At 43.2% G+C, this 23,884-nt stretch overlaps 1 protein-coding gene and 1 long non-coding RNA gene across 6 annotated transcripts; one reads left to right on the forward strand and one right to left on the reverse strand.

The window, feature by feature from the left end:
- The first annotated feature begins 372 nt into the window (after positions 1 to 372).
- On the forward strand, positions 373 to 13,477 carry LOC142604088 (uncharacterized). Of its 3 annotated transcripts, none has more exons than XR_012837987.1 (4): positions 373 to 786; positions 881 to 999; positions 1,651 to 1,796; positions 12,924 to 13,477. It is a non-coding gene; the product is annotated as an uncharacterized LOC142604088 (long non-coding RNA). The 3 variants fall into 3 exon arrangements; XR_012837986.1 differs by lacking the exon at positions 12,924 to 13,477 and adding an exon at positions 9,850 to 10,542; XR_012837985.1 differs by lacking the exon at positions 12,924 to 13,477 and having other exon boundaries at positions 1,651 to 6,035.
- ARFRP1 (ARF related protein 1) lies at positions 11,001 to 23,833 on the reverse strand. Of its 3 annotated transcripts, XM_075768349.1 has the most exons (8): positions 23,713 to 23,833; positions 21,746 to 21,845; positions 21,268 to 21,355; positions 20,697 to 20,779; positions 20,372 to 20,453; positions 19,802 to 19,872; positions 13,476 to 13,576; positions 11,001 to 11,900 (listed from the first exon to the last, which is right to left on the reverse strand). In XM_075768349.1, exons 2-8 carry the CDS (start codon positions 21,836 to 21,838, stop codon positions 11,813 to 11,815), a joined length of 606 nt encoding a protein of 201 aa, XP_075624464.1. In that variant the 5' UTR covers positions 21,839 to 21,845; positions 23,713 to 23,833; the 3' UTR covers positions 11,001 to 11,812. The 3 variants fall into 3 exon arrangements, with proteins under 3 accessions (XP_075624464.1, XP_075624465.1, XP_075624466.1); XM_075768350.1 differs by lacking the exons at positions 11,001 to 11,900; positions 13,476 to 13,576 and adding an exon at positions 14,429 to 14,556; XM_075768351.1 differs by lacking the exons at positions 11,001 to 11,900; positions 13,476 to 13,576 and adding an exon at positions 16,063 to 16,708.
- Positions 23,834 to 23,884: the final 51 nt, after the last annotated feature.

Consider the following 23,884-nt stretch of genomic DNA (forward strand, 5'->3'; position numbering starts at 1 on the left):
TTCCCCAAATGCTATCAGCGCTACATAAAAAGCCCAAGCCCACGACGCTCTGAGTTGGGTTTCTCTATTACTCTATGCTGTTAAAACAGGGGGAAAAAAAACCCCAAAACCAACACAAACCCACTAGTTATTTAAACTGCAGAGGCACAGCTGCGTGTTATGGCCGCGCCACGGGCTGACTCCGACGCCTGTTGCTGCAGCCAGGTGTGGCAGTGACTCAGGGCAGCAGCGGCTCCTCAAATGCACGAAACCGCCGTCGGCAGGAGCCGACTCGCTCCTTGCGAGAGCGGTTCTGACACGTTAACGCTATAACGTGACGAGAATACGGCGTGTCGTGGCCCAGTGCCAGAGGGCTTGAAACGGGGTTAGGTAAATGATTAACGTTAGTTTAAGGAGTCAGCGGGAGTTTTTCTAGTGAGGTCATACGTAGCTGGCTCATGCCCTGACGTCGCAAGCAGGGAGAGCCAGGATTGCTATTGGAAACCCAGGTGGGATTTGTCGAGGTGTGCGGAGGGGATGTGACTGGTGCACACTCGTCATCCTGCTTTGTCGAACCAGGCTCCGGCCACCCTGGGGTTACAACCTGGCACGAGACAAGTCAAGTCCCTCTTCTGCCTGCAGATTTCCCCAGGTTTTTGTTTCGCTAGAGGTGGTTCTTTGCCCCCTGACCTCCTGCAGCGCTCGGCGGTTGGTGGTGGGCTGAGCCCTCCAGACACTGTGGGAGAGGACTCGGGGAGCACTAACACACCGAACTTGTTTGAATTTGCCCATTGCTATTCCAAACAGGTGCCGATTTTATCTTCTTTTGAAGCATGCACTTTTTTTTCTTCTAATTGTAGGTTCTTTCTTCTGATTGTAATTCCCCGCGTTGCACACCCAGACTTTCTCTGCTGAGACTCGTCCCTTGCTGCTGCATGTGTTGATCCTGCAGGGATCCAGCGATGGGACCGAGCTCCTCCGGTGCCAGTGCTGCAGGTGGAGAGTGCTGGGGAAGCAGAGGTGAGACTGAGGAAGTCGGCCGTGTCCGAGAGCAGGAGCAGAGGAGATAGCTGAAGGGTGCAGGGCAAACCAACCTGCACTCAGCTCAGGGGTACCTGAACTGGGGTGCCAGAGAACATGACCTGAGAGAGAACCCCAGACTTGGGCAGGAAAATGGGTGCTGGGACGCTCAGGATAAAGCCATTGCCACAACCCCTGCCTGGTATGACAGCACTGGACCCAGACCTGCTGCATTGCAGCGCTGCTTTTTGCTCACACCACTATTATTTTCCAGTCCTCCTTCGCTGCAGCAGGTTTTCGTACACATTTGTTTCTGCCTGACCCTCCCATGGCTTTTAGGGGATGAAGTCTCAAAACAAGCAGGAGAAGGAGAAGTTGCATCCCTGTTTTTACAGAAAACGGTTGCTGAGGTGCACTGACCGGCTCCACGGCACTGGTGAGCGCGTTGGCTGCACTGGGGCATTGAGCTCGGCTCGCTCTGCCCATGGCAGGTCTTGTCTCGCAGCGCCCAGCACCCCGTGGTGCCACCAGCCTCGGTCACACGTGTGGGACCAGGGAGATGCTTTACTCCCACGGGGTTTCACCCCCATTCCCCTGCCCTTGATTCTTCCCCTCCTCAGTTTGTAATTTCTGTTCCCTTCTGTGTTCAAGGAGCTTCCTGAGAGAAGGATGTTTCAAAGAGGAGAGGAGGCACAGCCGACGTGACCCATTCCCAGCCTGGGCCGGTTGAACACAGGGGAACTGAGAGACGAAGACCGGCAGTCCCGCGGCAGGTTGGTGTCGGTGTGGCACACCAGGTGAGGAGATGGATCTGTACCAGGCCAGAGCTGGGTGAAACTCTGCCTCCTAATCACTCTTCCTCATATTTCTTTTAATGAAATGAGAATTTTAGCCTCATGTCAACCAAAACCAGAATCTGACTGATAAATCCTTTCAATGAAAATGTCAAAACCTTAATGAAAGACATCATTAACAGAAAGGAAACGCTTTGGTTTGTCGATATTGTTTCTAGTAAAGAAACTCAAACACTTTGGCAGCCTGATGACCCTACAAGTGTTGCTGAAGGGTCCCCGCTTCAGAGCCACGTCTGGCCTCGGGGTGCAGTGCGGGCTGGGGAGTCTCTCCCCCCGTCCCTTCCCTCGCTGCCCGGCTGCCGGCATTGGCCCCCAAAGACCCCTTCTTTCCCCTTGTAAAATGTGATGAGCTTTCTAGGTTCCACATATCAAAGGTATTCAGAGGTCTTTACAGTAGGCATGTCCAAAAAGGCAGATTATTGCTGCCTACCACTGTGCAAGGTGAGAGCAGGTGACAGTACCTTTCATCCATGATCTCCCTAAGCAGATTGAGTTATTTGGGGGTATTTAGTACCCAGCAGACTTGTTTAGATGGTGCTGTAGCACCGACTCAATAGTTAAAAAGGAAGCTAAAGAAACACTAGCATGAAATTTTATTTATTAACAAACCCTTGGATCCGGTTTCTTGTGGTGCTTACAGAGCACAACAGTGTAGTTTTCACTTATTTCCAGTGTTTGCTTCCAAGCAAGAGCTGGGAGGACAGTTGTCCTTTACAGAGAAGCTTGCTTTTGTGCTGAGAGGTTTAAAAGGTCACTGACAGGAATACGTCCAGCAAACAGGGTCACCTGTAAAGCACATTTCTTCTATTTGTTCAGCCATTGCTTGGCTCCCCCGAACGTGCTCCCAGCGTACCTAGCCTATAATGCTCAGATCTGGGCACTGCTTCCTCTTAGCTTGAATAAAAACAGAGTATATTAGTAAACCTTCTGATGCCCTTTAGCTTACATCAGTTTTCTGGGAAACATTGTCAGGAAGCTTGGGATGACTACAGCTATAATATCCTTACACAACACCCTCACTGTTTAGAACAACAAGCACTTTATGTATTATTATCTGGGTCAACATAAAATAGGAGTCTTCCCAAAACAACTGTTTGCTTACCCTTTAAAAACAGTGGCATTTTCCATCTTACACAATGTTTAGGGAGAGGGCTAGAACAGCCTGCTGAGCCTAAATGACTAAGCAGTATTGGAAATCAGAGCCCTCATAGTGCCGTATGTATGTGGGGGAGAATCAAGGCCCCGGCTGTCATGTGTGGTGTCCCATATCATTGCTCACCCAGGAAGAGTGCCAGGATCCAGGTGCCAGCAGTGTCCTGTGCTCGGTTTGGGGCTTTCCCAGCTGCTCTGAAGCCAGCAGAACTCCAGCTGAGCCATGATGTAGCTTTAACACAGGAGACTTGATCCTTTTTCTATGGAAGTGCAGGGAATGATGACTTCCCAGCTATCGCTACGAGGACGTGAGCTCAGCAAGGATGTGCGTTGGGTGGCCTGGGTGCTGCCACTGAGTCTCAGGCATGTGGACTTAAGGATGTTTTTGACTATGCAGCGTAAGGGACTAGGTAAAGGCTTGGAGAGTTCAGATGGGCTTCAGGGACACCCTCCAATGTGCTTGCTCATCCTCAGTCAGATCATACAGATTCCCCAAAGCTTGTTTCTATTTCTGTCTCTGTACTTCCTTCTGTGATACTGGAGCTTAGTAGGTGATTTATTGGACTTCTCTCAGTCTTCCCAGAAGTTAAGACAAGGACTCTTCAGTTGGGAAACTTGGAAGATAAGAATAGGAGTGTACATTCCCCACTTCATGACTCTGAACCTGAAAGAACAAATCAGCTCTGACAAGATCAAACCCAAGTTCTTCTTTCACCCAGTTTCATATATTGTGCACTGGCATGATGTCACGGAGGAACAACCTAGCCTGTGATTCAGCACCTCTTGTTTACAGAGATCTTCTGTCCTTTGATACGACAGTTGTACTCATAGGGCATTTACTAGGTCTTTCACAGTCTGTGGTGTGAAAGATCCTGTGATCCTGCCTCTTCTCATGGCATGGAGATGAGCTGTCGAAATTTCCACCACAGCAAGGACGTGGGTGCAGGCTTGGGATATCCTTGCAGAAGAGGGGGCCACATGGAATCAGTTGCTTTCAATTCAGTAGTTGTCCTTCCCCCTTCCACAGGTGGCCTTTGCTCCCACTGCTTTCCTCTCCAGGGCAAAGGTCTTCTGTTAAGAGTAGTGTTCAATATATGGGGGTATTATGCATTATATAGCTCATGTAAAAAATGTCTTGTTTGTGTCAGAGGCGAGAAATCTTTCAACAGGGTAGGATAACCCTGTTGGTATCTCACAGGTCATCTTGTTCCCCAATAGAAAAACACATCTGAACGAGCAGTGGGCTTCCGTCACAAAACGGGGACACCTGGTAAAATCTTGGTGTGAGATGCAGGGACTGCCTGCATATTCATTTGACTGTTACTGTTTGAAGGAGTAGGAAGTGAGGAGGCGCTATATGTAACATCAGGTTCTGGGAACAATGAATTCCTTATTCCTCTTTATGACTTATCTTATAGAACCTTTTTTTTTTTTTTTTTTCTGGGAGTGTGACTCAAAAAAATTGCTAAAGGAAATCTACAGATGAGATGGTATCAGGTTATTTGACTTCTGAGAAGTAGGAGAGGAGTTCCTGGCTATCAATTGAACTGGAACACAAGTAGGAACACAACAGAAACAACTCTGTAGGTTTCTGTTTCAGGAAAGCACTTAAGGATACACTTAATTTTACAGTGCATTTAATTTATCCTCAGAGCAGTGCTTCTGTTATATGCTGAATAGAGATGTCTTAAGGCTGCAAACCAGATCAGAGGTTTGAATTCGTTCCTCCAAACGTTTAGCATGACATCCATTCAGCTGAAGGATGTACACGTCAAACGATGAAGCTTTTACTAAATAATGCTGTGCTTGTACGCTGTCAGCTGCCTCCCCCAGCTGCTGGGCAGTTCCCTAGCAGAGCGGCAGTGAGCGCACTATTGTGCGTAGCTGTTTGCTTGTGCTTCACGTCCCAGGTCCAGCTGGCAGCAGATGATTCTGTCTGTGAGGAACAAGAGTTTAAGCGGGTGGGTTTAAGCATTGGTGTGTGGTACCATGGTAAATAGTGTGTGGTAAATAGTTCTTTTATGAACTGACCACCTGTCACAAGTGGAGTCCCCCAGGGCTCGATACTGGGCTTTTTAATGTCTTCATAAGTGATCTGGATGATGGGATCAAGTGCATCCTGATGAAGTTTGCTGATGATGCCAAACTGAGTGGGGAAGTAGACACTTCAGAAGGGAGAGCCACCCTGCAGGTAGCTGTGGGTAGGCTGGAAGAGTGTGCTGACAAGAATCTTATGAAGTTCAACAAGGACAAGGTACGGTCTTGCACCTGGGAAAACATAATCCAGGAGTGCAACACAGGCTGGGATCCACCTGGCTGGAGAGCAGCTCTGTGGAGAGGGACCTGGGGGTCCTGGTGGACAATCACCTCAGTATAAGTGAACAGTGTGCTGCTGTGGCAAAGCAAGCCAACAGGATGCTGGGCAGCATCAACAAGGGCATCACCAGCAGAGATAAAGACGTCATTATCCCACTCTACTCAGCGCTCGTCAGGCCACACCTGGAATACTGTGCTCAGTTTTGGTCCCCGCTATACAAAAGAGATGTGGACAGGCTGGACAGGGTCCAGAGGAGGGCCACCAGGGTGATCCAAGGAGCTGGAAGCCTGCCATATGAGGAAGGGCTGAGTGAATGGAGTTTGTTCAGCCTCAAGAAAAGAAGGCTTACAGGAGACCTCATCACCATGTTCCATGTTAAAGGGTGGCTACAAAGAAGATGGAGACTCCCCTTTTACAAAGAGTCACATGGAAAAGATGAGGGTTGATGGGACAAGTTAATTCTGAGGACATTCCGACTGGACATAAGAGGAAAATTTTTTATGAGAACAATCAGCCATTGGAATAATTTCTCCAGGGAAATGGTGGATTCCCCAACATTGGACACTTTTAAGATTTGGCTGGACAGGGTGCTGGGCCATCTTGTCTAGATGGTGCTTTTGTCTAGATGGAGTGCTTGCCAAGAGAAGTTGGACCAGATGATCCTTGAAGTCCCTTCCAACCTGGTATTTATGAGTCTATACTCTTGCTCCCATCGTGGCCCCAATAGCAGGGAGCAGCTGTCAAGAGATGACTAGATGGAGAAAGTGTAAGTAGTGCGCTTGTAGGTGGTAGAAAGACTGTACCATCTATGGCTATGCACCAAAAGAAGTTATTAATCATGCATTAGTAGCATTAGTAAAGACTACTACACATTCATCCGACAAGGATTTTGTTTCAAGGAAAGGATGCTTCATCCTGAGAATTCCTAGGCAAATATATTTACTGCCTCACCTTCACAACTACTTTTGATAACATGTGACAACATGATTGTGGGAAAGGTGAGACTGCTGCAAAGACATCCTCAAAAAAGGATGTGTGGGGAATGTGGAATTCTACAAAGGATACTGCTAACAAAATTGAAATTTGGAAACTCATTTGGAATTGGCAGCCTTCAGCTTTAAGGAAAGAGTGCAACCGAGAAGGAATGAGGAGATTCCCGCCTCCAGAAAGTGATTTTATGTGTTTAAAAATAAATGTCAGGCAGAATTCCACAGTAGTTCACTGCAAATGTTCCTCCTCTTCTTGTTTCCACTTGACAAGCACCTAGTTTATGGAAGAAATTTAGGTAATTTTTCCCCAGTGATGTTGCATACTGTGCTGTCCAAGTTTTCTGCACCAGTCCTCAGTCATTTTCCCACATGAGGTTCTGACTGCTTTTAGTATGCATTTCTTTCTTTCATCAGAAAATTTAATCAGCACTCCCTTATGAGGTAATGAGTCTCATGGGTGAAGGCTTGTGATCAGATTTAAGTTGTGCAGATTGTTGTATGAGAGCAAGCACTACTGATAGCCGGCACTATATCCTTGTGAAGTGGTTTTGGATATAAAAAAGCCTAAGTGTGTGTAGAGAAACTAATGGAAAGCCCCCAGTAGTTGTCATAGAAGCTGGTTTTACCAGAGGAACAGAAAAACAACTCTTAAAGGGATTTCAGAAGCACAAGAAACAAAACCGAAGGACAATGCTGCAGGAAATGCCTGAGGTCCAGTAAACAAAATAATGTGTGCTATACACCAGGAATGCTTCATGTGGGATTTCCAACTTGTATAAAATTCCAGTGTGAAAAAACACCTGCTCTAGTTTCTCTAGCAACCTTTGTCCTGATGAAAGCTTGGCCTCACCACTGCCTCTTATCTCCCCGCAGATAGATTTGAGCCAAATTGCAATAGAAAACTGTGCCAAAAGGGATTTTTGAGAGGGCACCCAGCCTATAACCTGTCTCCGTGGCAGGATCAATTCAGCCTGTTTTTCTTGATTGTCCAAATTGCTTTTGGGAAACCTGTAGGCAAAACACTTGAGAGTAATTTCTTTCAGTCTCTGAAAATTGTCCTAAGACTAAAGGCAAACTCCATCTGTGGTGCTTCTTTTGGTAAAAACTGAGGAAGCATGAGAAGAGCTGCAAGCAGAGGCAGAACCTGCTTTCCTTTATGTGTAGACACTGGTGTCTCTGGCTGCCAGTCAGTTACCATCTACATTAATCAGATTTTTATTTTTTTTTTTTAAAGGGATAATTGTCAGGACCAATGACAGTACCACTCTTTGCCTTTCTTAGCAGATCCCTCTAGAAGTTCTCTCCTTGAACTAATACCACTTGCCAGCAGAAAAGCCCCAGGATACTGTTTCAAAAAATAATGAAATGCCTAAATCAATTCAGAAACCTTCGAGTACTTTGATCCAGGTTTTTAACTGAGGGCTGTTGTAACCTTACATTTTCCAAACCCACAATGGTACCTCATAGTTATTCATGAACACACACTTCTGGAAATCATGACTAACCCAACAGTCTCATGCCCAGCTAAAACATGCTCACTGAGAAGCAAACTTCCACATTCCATTTGCAGTAAAGCACCCTTTTGCTTGAGACTGCTATCTGTAATGTGTAAAGGCAGATCCTTACCTTAAATGAACTGATGGATGTGCTGGTTGTGTTGATGTACAAATGATGTTATAGACTGCGTCAGGAGTACAGAACTAGGAACATAAGGAAGAAGAGACTAAAAATAGCTCGATTAGGAATAAAGCAACCCTAGAACAGTGGGAAGGCTATTAAGTCCACTTCGCTATTATAGGCTGATTTCAGTTTAACAGAGAGTAGGAAGGATGGCTGGGGTCACATACCCCATACACGCCTTTTGCTTGCTTCTTCACTTTGTTCTGAAACAGATGGAACTGGGCAGAACCTAAATAAGATGCTGGACTTAGCACGAAGCTGTGTCTGATTTGTCCTGGTATTTCCCCTGGTTCTGTGGGATGGGATGTCACAGCAAGTGGGATAAGGTCTTTCCATAGTTCCAAATGAAGATTAACTTGCCAACATGTGGATAGCATTGTGGTTCATAGAGTACTCAAAAGCATTAGAAGTGGGGGTTTTTTTTGTTGTTGTGTTTTTTTTTTTTTTTAAGGACTGCTCTTGCATCCTGCTGCTAACAGCTAATAAATGTTTGCATAGCAGGGAAATTCCAGACCAGTGAGAGAAAGCTAAATCTTCTGCCAATGTTCAAATAAGGCAAGTAGAATAACTACCATCATTATTAGCTTTATCTCAGTGTAAAGCATGCTAAAGGAAAAAGTGATTACTAAGTACTGATGATGAATCTGTTTCACCTTGCGAAGATAAAGCACCTCTTCAGAGAAATAAATTGCTGTAAACAGGCGTGGGCAAAACAGGTCCATCTCAAATGTATCAAAAATTTGAAAAACTGATTACATTTGAACTACTCAGAAACATCCTCGCTTTAGTTCAAGGTCTTGGGGGGGGTGGTGGGGGTGGGTGTCACTTGCAATGCAAAAGCATTTTAAATAAAAGGACTTAAATAAAGCACAAGTCTAAAATATGATAAATTATTGATTAAATTACTGATCAAAATGTAAAATAATTATTAGCTACCAGCATATCATCTTAGACTATCCCAGTGGGATTTTTCTTTAGTAGAGCTTATGCATTGACTACCATCCCTTTTCAGAATACTTTTCGATGTCAATTTGGTCCTATTCCATGGGTCTGTACTGAGGCATCATTAGCAGATTAGACCTGCCTCTAGAGACTGAAGCTGCAATAAAACCAACTGAGGAGGAACTCATCAGTGTCTTTGTGTGGCCATTTATGGCCATATAGAGCAGATGCCACCAAAAACCCTAGCTGACTTAGCAGCACACCATTGTCTTTGTGTTTCATGTGAAGTCACTGCACGTGGTACACGATCAGTGAGATCCAAGTCCAGGTTGTGCTTGCACAGCAAGATCTTTATCTTCCACCTGTCAGCTGCTCAAGCAGAATTCCTTCATTGCAGTCATGCTGCAGCATGGAGGACACACTAAAACAATTCAACAATCAGCTTGGCTGTTTACCTGCTGGGCTTCCCCAGCACTCACTCGGGAAATCTTTCGACAGTATCACGTAAGTGCTCTTTATCTGTAATGGTGGAAAAATCTGACTGCAAAACTCTTTCCTAAAGCAGACTGTGGGAGCCAAACAGCTGCATCTGTGTGCTCCATCAAGTAACTGCTGTTACTGCTCTAGAAGCTAACTCTGAATGACACTTAACTTTTCACTGCTGGTTTCAGAGAAATCCTCCCTGACATTTTGTAGACATCAGAGCATGCTCATACTTACACATCACAGCTGATATATCTTTCTGGGTGAAAAACTCTCCCTCTTTTGAGAACTTGGAATTCTTAAGTCAAAATGTTTACTTTTATTTATAGACCTCCTGCTGGTATGTGCCACAAAGCACTGTCTGTGTCTAGAAACTTGTGAGGACAACTATGGCCTCGAGCTCAAAACTGTTTTTTCCTCCTTGGTCTCCTAGGGAATAGGCAGAGGAAAGAGATCTGAGAAGAGTATGTGGAAAGCTTGGAAAACCCCTGAGTCCCATTAAACAGACATTTCAAGTTAATTGACGAAAGTGTTTTGTCTCTCAGCAGGGCACTTGTGTCCAGCAGTGACTGTTTTACATCTTCAGTTTAATTGTTAGCACCAACCCTGCCAACCAAAATGAGACCCAGGACCACAAAGACACCTTGAAAATACTCAGGGTTTCAGAGATGGCCAGGTGAGATAGTGGTCCTTACAATCAATGTCCACTACATGTCCAATACTTTGTACACTTGAAACTCTCAGCCCTACATCACTTGCAGCACCTAGAGAAAGTGCCACTTCTTACAGTAGGTGAGTGATCTTGAAGGGATCCTCGACATTTGCACAGTGCACAAGAATCCTGAAATGGGTCACTGGGTCTAAAAGGAGCCTAATGAAATCTCTTGAGTTAGATCTACTGCAGTTTAATTCTTCTGGGAAATGACATTGACATCGGCACCACTCAAATTCAAACTCGGGTACTGTGTTATATCACCTAACAACACCAAGTAATTGAAAAGGATTTGATATCTTATCTGACAGTTTGCGTAGCCTCCTCCTATCCTAGCGTTACTGAGAAGTAAGGTTCTGCTCTCCAGTATGCAATTATTTCCACTGACTTCATGTGCTTAATGACATAGTTCAGCTGCCCTTGCACTTTGACCCAAATGCAATGGAATGAATTATGTTCTCTACAAAAAAAATTTGCAATGAGTTGCATGCAGAAAATTTAGCAGTAAGTTCTTCAACAGATGCCAAGTAATGTATCTTTAAACAAATACAACTGTCCAACTTGCTCAAATAGAGCTTGAATAATGTCCCCTTAGTCACGTGAGCAAAAAGCACAGGATGGTCACCAGTGCCAGGAGTAACTAAAACATGAGAAGAGCAACACCCACTGCCAAACCACTGTAAAATACATGTAAAACGAGATATTTGGAGAAATGTTAATGATATGTCAGCAGAATTACTAGCTGGGTAGGCTACATGAGAAATGAGCACTATCTGACTTTGAGAGCTGCCTTTCTGTTCTTTCTTGCATTTCAAAAAGCTAGAGGGCTAAGTACCACTATTTCCGAACATCAGTTGTTTCGGCGAAAGAAGTTCAAAGAAGTAGGAAGCTTTATTGCATACAGATTTCTCCCTGCCTAGAGGTCCAGCTGTCACCCTAGAAAGATCACAGAGGGGGCCTCAATTCATTCCAGTTACAGAAGATACCAATTATTCTTACAATGAAAGAGAATACACAACAGAAAGACTGGCAGTCAAAGCAAGGCAGTGCTTCTGGAGTTCATGTCATACCCATTTTAAACAGTGTGCCATTGTGCAGTTTCTGGCTTCCATATCTGCATTTACCACAGGCAAAAGTTACAAATCAACGTGCCAACTGAAAATTGAGTTATAATCAACACTGTCTCTCCCCATTATACAAACAGCAGCATAACAGGGCCAGTAACACCACCTATAGTAACCATGGGGCTGGAGCAGCAATGTGTCTTCTCAGTTAGTTAGAAGGGACATCCATTCCCCATGCTCTCCCTCCCCTTTTTGTATTCACCTACACGGTTCCTTCAGGAGTTTCTTCATGTCACTGGCCTCTAGACTGTTAGACTAACAAACCAAGAATCACAAAGTAATACAGCAGAAAATTAAGTCACTTGCATCTGCAACAAAGTGTAGATTGCCACTTTGTCTATGCTCTCAAGCCAATGGCTTAATACTTAATGTAAGAGATTCCCACCCCCCCACCCAGTTGGAATCCTTTGTTCAAGTGTTTTAGACACAGAAAGAGAATGTTTGTCTCCAAACGCAGGAAAGAATCAGGTGTAATAGGAATCCAGTGGACCACCTTCTTTAAAGAGAACACAAAACTGTGTGGAAAAAGATTGTCTGTTCCTTGGCTGACTTGGAATTTCTTACGTGATGTCCTTCTTTCTTGGGGGCCGGTGAATATTCCTCACCACACACTTCACCATCCATTCAATTCCCTCGTTCACTCCTTTGCTAAGGAAATAAGATAAGTAGACAAGATTTTAAAAAAAACACAACAAACAACCAAGAACAAGAACATGGCTCATACAATCCCTAACTGAGCTCTTACAAGAGCAAGTGAAGGGTTCTGCCCTGCAGTTATTTATTGGCATTATTATGTTAGTTTCTCATACAAATAGACAATGGGGATCTGATTTCGCTTAACTCTGTATGTAAACTCCATCCTTTATTTTTCTGGTGTCTGTACAAGTCTACATCCAATTTAGTTAGTCACCAACTCTGTGGAAACCTTGGGATGAACAAGCATCAAACCACTTGACAGCCAACTGGTTTGAGGTTATTTTGCCACAAGACTCAGGCTATTTGTATCAGATCTTCCAATCCTGACTCCAACTTTCTGTAATCATCTGTGCTGGGGCTGCCAAGGAAGTCACCAACTCACCGGTCTTCCCAGCCAGGACTTCCACAATTTATTTTTTTTGTTTAGTGCAAACTCAAACTGAAATTTCAAAAGGAAATTCCACACAGATCAAAACTAGAACTGTTTGTACAAAACCCACAACAATTGAAAAGGTTGCATTTCATAAGATTATTATCTAATACGTCTCTTCCAGTCAGTACTTAACCATTGTTCTTGTGGTCATTCATTTGCTTAATAGCATTTGATTCTTAGCAATGCAGACAGCAGATTTTTCTCATGATTTAAGAAGCTTTTCTTAGCCTTTGCAGTAGCTTGTATAATAATACAGCTTGCTTTCTAGACTAAAAAAAGAAGAAATCTCAAAGCTCTGGATTCAGTACAGGCAGTAATTGAGACAGCAGTATTTCTAGCTATCTGGAACAGTACTTTTGACTTATGCCAAACAGCACTTTTCACCCAAAGAACTGAAAGTGTAACCAAAGTATTCCAAGACTCAGTGTGCAATAAAATCTAGTGGGGTGGTCAAGGTCGTGGCATGCAGCTGTGTAGTCCTGAAGAAGAATCACAGTCTCTCAAATTTTGGTCTGTTCTAGTCATTGTATCTTAAACCACAGGCATCCCCAGTGTAAGAACACTCTTGGAGGTTGTTATATTATCTACATAACAAAGCTCATCTGCACACCAGAAAATATGAAAATGAGAGCATAACTACTCCGCCAACAATGGAACACCACTCATTCCTCTGGCAGTGTCATGAACAGCTGTATTTTCAACTGACTTCTTACATAAAAGCCAGGAGCTGCAGCAAGTCAATGGCTGCAAAGATTATTGTGTACACTATGTGTGTGTGTATTTTATATATATGTATATGTACAATAAGTCCCCATACGGAGAAGGCATGATGAAGGACAAGAATCAACCACTCCAGAGCCTCCAAGTCCCATTGCTCTCAGCCAGTAGTACATTTTCATTGTGTTTTATAGGTAGGATTTACAGATGAAGTTACTGACCTCGTGCAAGTCCAAGGTTCACAAACAAGTATCTGCCACTCCTGGGAAGGAAGTGCAGCTCCCTTTCAGGGGTTATTAAATCCTATAGCACTGCTCTGTTTGTGTGACCCCTGCAGCTGTTCAGTTAACCACAACACCATCCATTCTCATACTTACCCAGTAAGAGCCGAGCAGGCTTGTGTCAGGCAGTCTCTCTTCCCAATTTTATTAATGCAGTCACTAAATGCTGTCTTGATGTCAGGTATTGACAGACAAGTCTGCAAGGGAAACCAAGGAATAGCTTGCTTTCTCTGCTACAAGAGATAGTGACCTTCCAAAACGAATCCTACCACATTCACAGTTCTGCTTCAGTCAGGATGGCACAATGCTGTTAGGTTAAACCCCCTCACCGACTCACACAGCAAATTGACTTCTTTACATTCCAAAAAAAAAGAGAATATATTCTTTTTTGACCAAAGAGAATGCTATTTTCAGACAGTAAAGAACCTCCCTGATCCTCAAGATGTACACTTCTAAGCAAATAGAGTAATGAGAAAATAGAGCACAACCCGCACACCGTTGGGATACTCCTTCCAACCTGCCCCAATCATCGCACGCAAGTTCTGTCTACCAAAACACTACAAGAGCATATCTATTCACAAAGCCTTTTGAAACAGTGTACCTGCCAGAACCCCAGACAAGTCAATTCCTGTAGCTGACACTTTGCTTATGGCCTGGATCGTGTCTCCCTACATGCAAACTCTCAGAAAATGGCTTGGACGTGATTTTTCCTAAGTTCTCAGCTCATTCCTTGACATTAAGGGCCTGGCTGCCCCAGACTTGTTTGTTTGCATTTTGCATGCAGGAGAATATGCTGACAGCACTGAATGTAGCACATTTTCTAATGCCTGGTGTCACTTGGTTCTTGATCACCATCAGGTCTTGCACTTCTGTAAGGTTCCTAGGAGATTGCTGGGAAGTGCACAAATGCATAAATAAGCCACTGGATTACTTTGCTGACATAAATCACAGTGTTACCACAAAAATTTTATTCTTAGAGCTACAAACACAACAAAAGCAAACCTGCCCTCCTGAAGTCTAGACTTGCATCTTCCTCCCTGAACACAGGAAGAAGGTACAAGAAAAATCACCAGTCTTTAAATCTTTTTCTCATCTCCGTGTTCACTTTTTCCTCAGAAGCCCTCAACAAGCCATTTAAGCACTTTAGCTGGCCATGAGCCAAGTTTTCTTCTTCTCTCTGCAAAGACATTTTGGACCTTTAATGAGGCTCAAATACATGGTTTTGGCAAGTGTTTACTCAAATGTGAAACTGGACCCTTGTGAGTCTTGAGGATTAGTTCAACTGGATATACACTCTGAAAGAAAAGACTACCTGCAAACAGGAATTCAGTCTTCTACAAGTCTTGACCTTAACTTAGCAGAAAGATGGAAATTAATGATACCAGCTATCCATTTTGCAAAATACTGGTTCTGGAGAAATTAAATACAGGAAACTACTGTGAGGATGACCATATGACAAATAAGCAGGTTTCAGTGATTATAAATAAGAAGGGTTCTTAAGAAATGGCTTGAGAGGAGTTTAATGACACCCAATTCACCCAGCGCCCTTGAATCCAGACTTGTGATTTTCCGCTGAGAAAGGCCTAGAATCCATTAGTTGTGCAACTGTTGATGACTGTACTTTCTTATGACCTAAGCTGCATTTCAAACTTGCAGTTTCAATCAATAAGATGGAAACTGTATCCAGAAATGTTACTTCATTATAACTAAGCCTAACAACTTACTTCAGGATTTCTGCCACGTGAAAAGCCTGCAATTCATAAAGATGAGCTGTCATCCACAGGACAAATAGTTAAATATGTTTTTTAAAAAATCAATTACTAACTTCAGAAGGAGTCAGACTGGACTTGGAAGTTGGAATTCATACCAGTAGGTCTGGAAGACAAGCAAGAGATTACTACCAAACAATCATTCTCTACAAATTTGTAAAAGATGCTACTTTAGTTTTGGTATGACGTTCACTGCCAGATAAGGGCAGGTCCAACTGCCTCTTGATTTAAGCCAAAGCTCTAGACAAGTCAGTCAATTACCCAACAAATGGGAAGGAAGAAGAACTGCATGTCAGTAATTTGAGCTATTTTTCATATCATTACTTTTTTTTTCCAGTAAATGAGACTTGGCAGCAGGAAGGTTAAATCCCAAGGCAGCTGAAACTGAGTAACTGTTTCTTGAAATATACTTTAAGCTTATCATAATATAACAATTTCTCCTTTTCTGAATAATGATATATTTTTAAATATTTTGTTAAAAAATCTGAGAAAAAGTGTCCAAGGTCAGAAATAACACCACAGAGCATCGTCATGCTGTCCTTTGTTTCTACTTGCACAAGCCTGTGCGAAGCAATCAGGCAATGGACTTCCCCAAAACCACCAGCAGACCAGTACACATGTACATATCCAGCGGCATAGAGAGAATCGATCTCCTTCATCTTGTCCATCTTTGAGGCCTTTGAGAAGTCTGCTTTTCCCAGTGCAGCTTACAACTGCCATAGCCATTTTTTCCCCAGCTTAATCCATTATAATCACTTCCTTTTCTCACCCTCTGGTATAATGGTGGCCTGCCCTAACTTCTACAAAGCTGTTCAGCCATTGATCTCTGTAGAAATCTGCATCAGAAAGAGTTAGGCTTCTGAGGACACTTTGGACCATTTACATTGTTTGTAGTAGGATGTCACTGCCTCACGTTTTGAGGAATGTTTTTTTCCCTGTGGGATGAAGTACAGTAACACAGCAGAGGGGATAGCACCACTGAACCATCAATTCAGGGAAGCCTTGTTTCAGTGTTCAAGGGGAAGCCATCAACTGGAATCTTGTCTGACAGCAAAGGATGAGGCAGATTACCCATCACTTCAACTAGGAGCATTTGAGTTTCTCATGTTCAGGAGAAAATGTCAGCTGTGGCTTCTAATTTCCCCTCTTTTCCACCTCCCTATCTACATTACAAAATATTTGTTTACAGATGTGTTTTTGTTTCTCAACTGAAACCACATAAACCAAGAGCAAACTAGGGAAGCTGGATTTGTGATCACATAAACAGTGTACCATTATAATAATAAAATCCACAGATGACCTTTCTGGAGTAACGTTATCTACCATATATTTCAGAGGAAACACACAACTTGACGAATCATAATCCCAGCTTCCCCAAAAGACCGCACTGTAAACCCTCCTTTGATGAAGGCTCTTCAAGGCATAGTCTAGCCAGGACTGACCAGCCTGCACAACCAAATTCCTCTTACAAAGGGTTCAGAACAGCATTACCCAAATTTAGACTCAGGAATGGTACACCTAGAAATATATCAAGCAGCAAGGCTTCATTTCTGGAGTCACCTGCAGAAAAGCATGAGTGGCTGTTTTAGGCAAGAAAGGTTGCACTGTAGAGTCTTTATCCATTTGCCAAAACAAGAGAATGGTGGATAGCCTAAGTAAAACTATTTAATAAAAAGCCCAACCAACCTGACCTATGTTCTGTGTTATCTTTTGTTACAACTTATGTTAAATTAAGACTAATTTTACAGGGAAGCTGTGGTATTTCTTAAGTTGGAAATCAGAATGGCCATCATGCAGAAGGCCTATTTTCTAATTACTGTGTGGAAAACAGATAACACTATGAGTCTTCAAACATATACTGCTACTCACCATCACTCCTCTCATTTTCCAAAGACATGAGGAGGCTTTCCAAAATTTATCTTAAGATTAAGAAGGCAAAACTTTCTCCCAAAGACATCATACAACACCCAGTTATTTTCATATGCTATTTCTTCCGATCAGTTTTTCCAGTATTTTTAATAGCGTTCCAAAATGAGTCATTCTATCCTCAAGTTTTAACATTTCATTGTACAGGTCACAAATACATAGCTTTTATAAACCTTTAAACAGCTGCATTCACATTAAAATGGCAAATACAAATTCTTATTTTGCAGCTTTTTCTGCAATAAACAGTAAACTGCCTAATATTTTCAGAAGTGGCATTCTGACTTGAAAGGGAGTCCACACGAATTATTATATATTAGACCTTTAATTCCCCTACAAAGCAATAATTCCTTTAAAAAAACACAACAAACTCCCTCCCACAACACACATTTGACCCAGTCTTACTAATTAATTACAAAATGATCCAGTTTTGAAGCCTCTGCTAAACACAGTGTTGTCCCGGTACAAAAAAATTAAATCATATACAGCTTTGTCAGGATATTAGAATTGGGATTTTGCAGCCTATGACTGTATTTCACCTCTTGATACGGCCAAACTCCACTCACACTTGGCAGTGCTGAGTGGATGCAATTTACCCTAGGGTAGAGATATCTGTCAAAAGCGGAATTCTTTTCTACAAGGAATTTAGCATCAAGGCCAAAAAATTCTTACACTTTATGCAATTTCAGGCACTGAGTCAGAACTTTTGTTAGCTTACGACGAATGTAAACTCTAAAAAAAAAAAAAATCTATGTCAGATGTACTACTACTGACATATTTCACCACAAGTCTTCTGCTGGCCTTTAAAGACGTAATCATCATGAATTATCTCTCATCCGCACATACCAGGAAGGTTAAGATACCACTTACACTCCTTTACTGAGATCCACATTAACAACAGAGGAATGCCAGTGAGAATACCCCACTACAATTACATATCTGGAGATCCAGAGCAGAAAAATCTCTACCAGTGATAATAAGCGTAATGGTCAATTTTCTTCCAGAGGTCTTCAATTCTGCTAGATCGGTGGAAGAGAAACAGGCCTTCTAGTTTTCTAAACCTTGCTTATGTGAACCTGAATAATCAGTGAAAAATAACCTATAGTCCCTTTAATGTTTTGTTAACAGCATTGATGTCTCTGCTCTGTGTCAATATCCAAGATCATACTCTAGGAACAGACTTCTAAATATACAATTTAGGTATTTCTTCAAAATGAGTATACCTCCAGTCAGTATAGTTTTGCTAATCTTTTGTCACAATTCTACAACTGCATAAAGGCACCGAATCCGTGGTCTTGCACAAGGGGCAAGGAGTCAGTCATAGTTTTTATCTTGAGAGCCTGTTCCAAATACCTCTTTCTAGTCGCATAAAGAGGTCCACTTGTTCAATCATTTTTCTTTAGTCTGGCTAGGGTGCCAGAAGATCTGGCTTTTGCAGTATGCCCACAACAAAATATGCAGAGACAGCCATAAGGAAAATCGGAACAGCTTTCCAGGTCACTGCATATGTTTAATTCTCAACAGCTAAAGGCAAAAGTGCAGACTGCTCCCTGCTGTAAAGCTGTAGTATTGCATGGAAATATGAGAGTTAATATTCTGGTTTCCACATTGAAAAGACAGTCAATCTCCCCCCACACCACAGTTCACAGCAAAGTCAGGACCAGAAATCAGGAGTCCTGTCTCTTAATCTCATGCTGTCTTTTAAGTGGAACTACATTTCTTTTATATCTATGACTAGATAATCTTAATATCATTAAAAAAAAAAAAAAATATCCATTGTGTTGTACAAGCAAAGTGTAACCAAATCCTCCTGTAAAGCCAGAGTGATTTCTATGGAAGCCTCAAGTATTTCCCACAAGTACACTCACTGAGATAGGTGTAAAGTCCGGGACAATAAGCTGGGAAGTATTTGCATGCTTTAACACAGATACTGATCACAGGCTGATACTCTGAATTCTACTGAAAGTCTCTGGCTCCATCTAGAGATTAATCACTCGAACTGCAGCACTGGAATTCCAGGTAGAACGAATGGAAAGGAGGAAAACATGGAAAATACCACAACTGCTTTAGGCACTCTCTTCCCTGTTCTCCACACCGGGGGAGATGAGGACTGCCTTGGATGCATCACCCAAACAGTCACGCTGTAGTGCCCACTAACTTGTCAAATACAAAACAAGAGTTTTTCAGTTCTGGATATGCTAGAAAGAATTCAAATGGTATTATCAAGAAAAAGTATTCCTTGCCATTCACTGCTGTCATTGATGGAATGCTCTAAGAAAAACAGAATGTTTCATTGAACAGATATTATTGGTTTTGGGAAAAGGGTGCTATTGCTTCACATACATTTGTTGTGCTGTTCCCAGGTAATAGTAGAGCAGCAAAACCAAAGTGCACTAAACATTTTTTTGCTAAATAAACAGGAAAAAACAGTATCAAGATACCAAATCACAGCACAAGAAAGACCCACCATAGCTACATAGTCTGCTCTGTTCATATAAAAAGTTCAAAACAGCTGAGATGGACGGGTCTGTAGTAAGCTTACTTATGCCACTGGAAAAGGGCTGGAGGAAAAAGGAAAAAAATAAAACTAAATTCAAAGCAATTACTTCCAGCAGCGAGAAAATGCCATAGAATCAGTCCGGGAATGTGAAATAAATTTAACATGAATGCAGAGCTCAACTTTCCAAGGCTTATTTGCTCACTTAAGAAGTAAATCTGTAATAATCTTACCTCTACATCCTGCTTGTTAGCTAACACCAGAATGGGAACTCCTTCCAGAGCTTCGCTGGTAATCATCTTCTCTATAAAGCACAGATACCAAAACAGAGGTTTAGCCAGTTCTGGAACATAAAGTTGCACAAATGCCTGACACAGACTGTCTGGACATGAATGGACATCTGGATGAAGCAAGAGGCTCCTGTCGTTTTGTTTCATATGACCTTTTAGACCTTTTAGGTCTATTGTCTTCACAGATTTATTTTTTCCAGATCAACCCCCAACCTTTATTTTGATCAACAAGCACGTTACTGAGAATTAATGACGTGATAAATATAGAATAAAAATTTCAAAAGCATTAGCATAAGCACAAAAAGAGATTCAAGGTCATTATAGGCAACAAAAGCAAGTCCCGTGTTACAGACAAAACAGCCTTCAAGAAGAAAGTGCAAAAACACTGCAGATGTGTCATCAACAGGCCACACAGCTTAATTCGAGGACACAGGAACAGACATGATAGTAATGAGAGAACTGTGCCACAATACATCATGAAATCACAGTACAGGTAAAACACAACATACTCACCAAAAGCTCTTTTAGATTCTGAGAGCCTCTCCTCGTCAGTGGAGTCAATAACATAGATCACTCCATGAGATTCAGCATAATACTGAAAGAATAACACAGATATTAGTGTTATTCTACATAGGACCATATGTTCCTTTTCTTGATTTTTTTTTAATTTGGTAAAATTTTGATACACATGGAAGAGATCAACTAGTTGAATATCTGGAAAAGTGTTGATGCTAAATACTAGGGTTACCAATAAGCCTGCATGACTACTAAATGATCATGCTGCTTCACTTCTAAAAGAGCCAAAAACACTTCTAAAAGAAAAAAATACATCTCCAACCTTGTCCCAAAGAGACTGTAGTTCCTCCTGTCCACCAAGATCCCAGAACATTAGCCGAGTTTTGCCAACATCAATAGTACCAACTAGAGGGAAAGAAGCAAAACCAATCAATGAAAACTAAAGGTGTTCTCTAAAGCATCAACACCCACACAGCCCCCAAGAAGCCTGGGGTAAAACTGTCTTCTAGAGGAACAAATCACATGCAGTGCTGCTTTCAACAACAGAACAATACCTTTGCAGAGAGTGACCGCTAATATCAGACTGATAGAGTCATATCAGTACAAATAATATCAGGATAAGGCCAACGAATGAACTCCAGTGAAATTTAGCTTAACCTCTGAGCAGCGCACTGAAATAGGATACTTGGATTTTTAAGAATTCAGGGGGTTTTTCCTCATAAGCTAAGCAAATCTATTTTATTCTCTTACAAAAAGACAGGGGGAGTTGGGAAATACAACCCCTACTTCCAGGAACTATGTTGCCCTTGTCAATTCTTAAATATTTCAAACAAGAACCAGCTGTTGTCTAACCGCGTGGGAAAGCTGAAAAAATTTCAGACAGATTTACTTACTGTTTAAGCCTACAGTGGTTGTGATTTTGGACAAACTCATCCCTTTGTAGTTCTTGTTAAATCGAGTTTTAGTTTGTTCAAGAAAGGTCTGAAAAGGAACAAGAAAAAGTATTTCCTCTCAAATATTTTACTGGCTGGGGTAATCCTAACCCAAACCCACCTTTTCACTTCTGCAGAATCCTGCTCCAACAGATACTGCCCTACCTAACCTCAGAACAAACCACTCTTCCTGTTCCCTATTTTAGCAAGGCAAGAAGGGATCACAGGTGATTACAGGATTACCAAAGCCTCAGCTACATCGCTGAAAGCTTATGCTAAATTTAAGTAAGTGGGAAAAGTTGATTCTTTGGTGTGACATCACTAAAATAACTCACAATACAGCTGAAGAAAGATTGACCTGTCTGTTGGAAGTTTTATCTTTGGAGGATGTTTAGAATTGCATGTGCCCTCCATGCAATTGGTAATAAACAGCACTTACAGTTTTACCAGCATTGTCCAAACCAAGGATCAAGATGCAGTACTCATCCCTCTGGAACATGTATTTATAGAGTCCAGACAGCAGAGTATACATCCTGCTCCTGCAACAAGTAACAGGAAACCATTAACAGGTCATTTCTAAGTCTCTCATTCCACAACGCAAGTTTTCCCCAACACCAGATAAATAAATGACGTTATTCTTGTCATAGAATCAATCGTAGAATGGTTTGGGTTGGAAGGGACCTTAAAGCCCATCTAGTTCCAACCCCCTGCCATGGGCAGGGACACCCTCCACTAGACCAGGTTGCCCAAAGCCCCATCCAACCTGGCCTTGAACACTTCCACGGATCCAGGGGCAGCCACAGCTTCCCTGGGCAATCTGTCCCAGTGCCTCATCGCCCTCACAGGGAAGAATTTCTTCCTAATATCTAACCTAAATCTCCCCTCCTTCAGCTTAAAGCCATTCCCCCTTGTCCTGTCACTCCATGCCCTTGTAAACAGTCCCTCCCCAGCTTGCTTGTAGCCCCTTTAGGTATGGGAAGGTGCTATAAGGTCTCCCTGGAGCCTTCTCTTCTGCAGGCTGAACAACCCCAACTCTCTCAGCCTGTGTCCATAGGAGACGTCCCTAGCCCTTTGATCATCTTTATGGCCTCCTCTGGACTCATTCCAACAGTTCCAATTCTTTTCTCAGTAACTCTCATACTTAAGCAATCCCAGGACAAATCACAGATCTAAGAGAGATCACGCAAACAGATCAAGCTCAAATTTTCAAATGCATACAGGTGAGGGATTACCTTCCAAAGAGCTTAACCTCTGTTTCTGCACATAGTGCTCAGCATCCACTGCAAACTCAACCCTCATTTGAAAACTACCCTGTGTGCTTTGGGGCTTAAAGGAGCACTGAAGAAGAGCTTGAATGTCTTTTGCAGTATATGTAAGACCCACAGAAAATGAAGCCAACTTCGTACAAATACACAGAATGGGTATTTTGAGCAAGAATGCACAGATCAGTCCCCCTCTTCTTGTTCCGATCCATATAACAGTATCATGGGATCTTTAATGGTCGAACTGAGTGCAGCGTATCTTAAAGGCACATAACTTCCATTACTTCTCTTAATTTAAGCCTTATCCAGCAACAGTCTTCTGTTATGGTATCCATCATACAAGTATTTTGTCATCTTACAATGCCATGAAGACAAGATAAATAAGTTAATGAGCCAAAAGCACAAGACTAGAATCAGACAAAGTGACATCAACACCTGCAGAAGCCCACACTTTTTGCTGTTGTTGATTTGCACAAACAAGGCAGAGAAGATTTGCTAAGACGCAGGAAGTATTGGTACCAAGTGCTACAGCTGACTCACAGAACATTGCAACAACTCTTACGTTTAAATACAGATGAAGGGAACCCCAAGGCAAAGACTTTGAGAGGCAACTGTCTTTGAGCAGATAAATAATCACTTTGAAGTCAAACAACATTGCCGAGAGGAAAAAAAAAAAAAAAAAAAGCACTCTAGATCAGAAGTGAGGGATTTCTCTGGCACAGTCAGCATGAGGACAAGGCACCTCAGCGTGCAGAGGCTTTACCCGCCGAGCGAGTGGGAACCCTTCCCCTCCAGCCGTGCAAGAGGTGCAGGCTCACACCGCCCCGGGAAGGCATCGAGGCCGCAGGCTGGGGACAAACCCCCCGGGCCCGCTCCTCTTTCGGGCCGGCAAGTGATCCTAGGCGTGCCCAACCACCGGCCCGCTCCCCTAGACCGGGAGACACACACCCCCCGGCCTGACAGGGGGAAAGCGGACCCTCCCCGCCACTTCCCCCTCACGGGCCGGAGGGCAGCAGGTCCCGGGCCGGCGGCACCTCGCAGGCCCACCCCAAGCCCAGCCGTGCCCTGCGGGCCTCCGCCGCGGCCCCTGCCGCCCCCCGAGCGCGGAAGGCGGAGGACAGAGCCCGAAGCCGCGGCCCCTCACCAGGTACAGGAGACACCTCCCGTCACACAACGCCTCTCCGCTCCCCGTCAGCACCGGCCGCCGGCGCCATCCCTCGCGCAGCGCTCTGGGAAACGTAGTTCTCGCGGCAGTGCGGGGGCGGGGCGGGGCGGGCCGTCGGACTACAACTCCCAGAATGCTCAGCGCCACGCCC

The sequence above is a fragment of the Balearica regulorum genome, chromosome 16, assembly GCF_011004875.1.
Source record: "Balearica regulorum gibbericeps isolate bBalReg1 chromosome 16, bBalReg1.pri, whole genome shotgun sequence".
NCBI lineage: Eukaryota > Metazoa > Chordata > Aves > Gruiformes > Gruidae > Balearica > Balearica regulorum.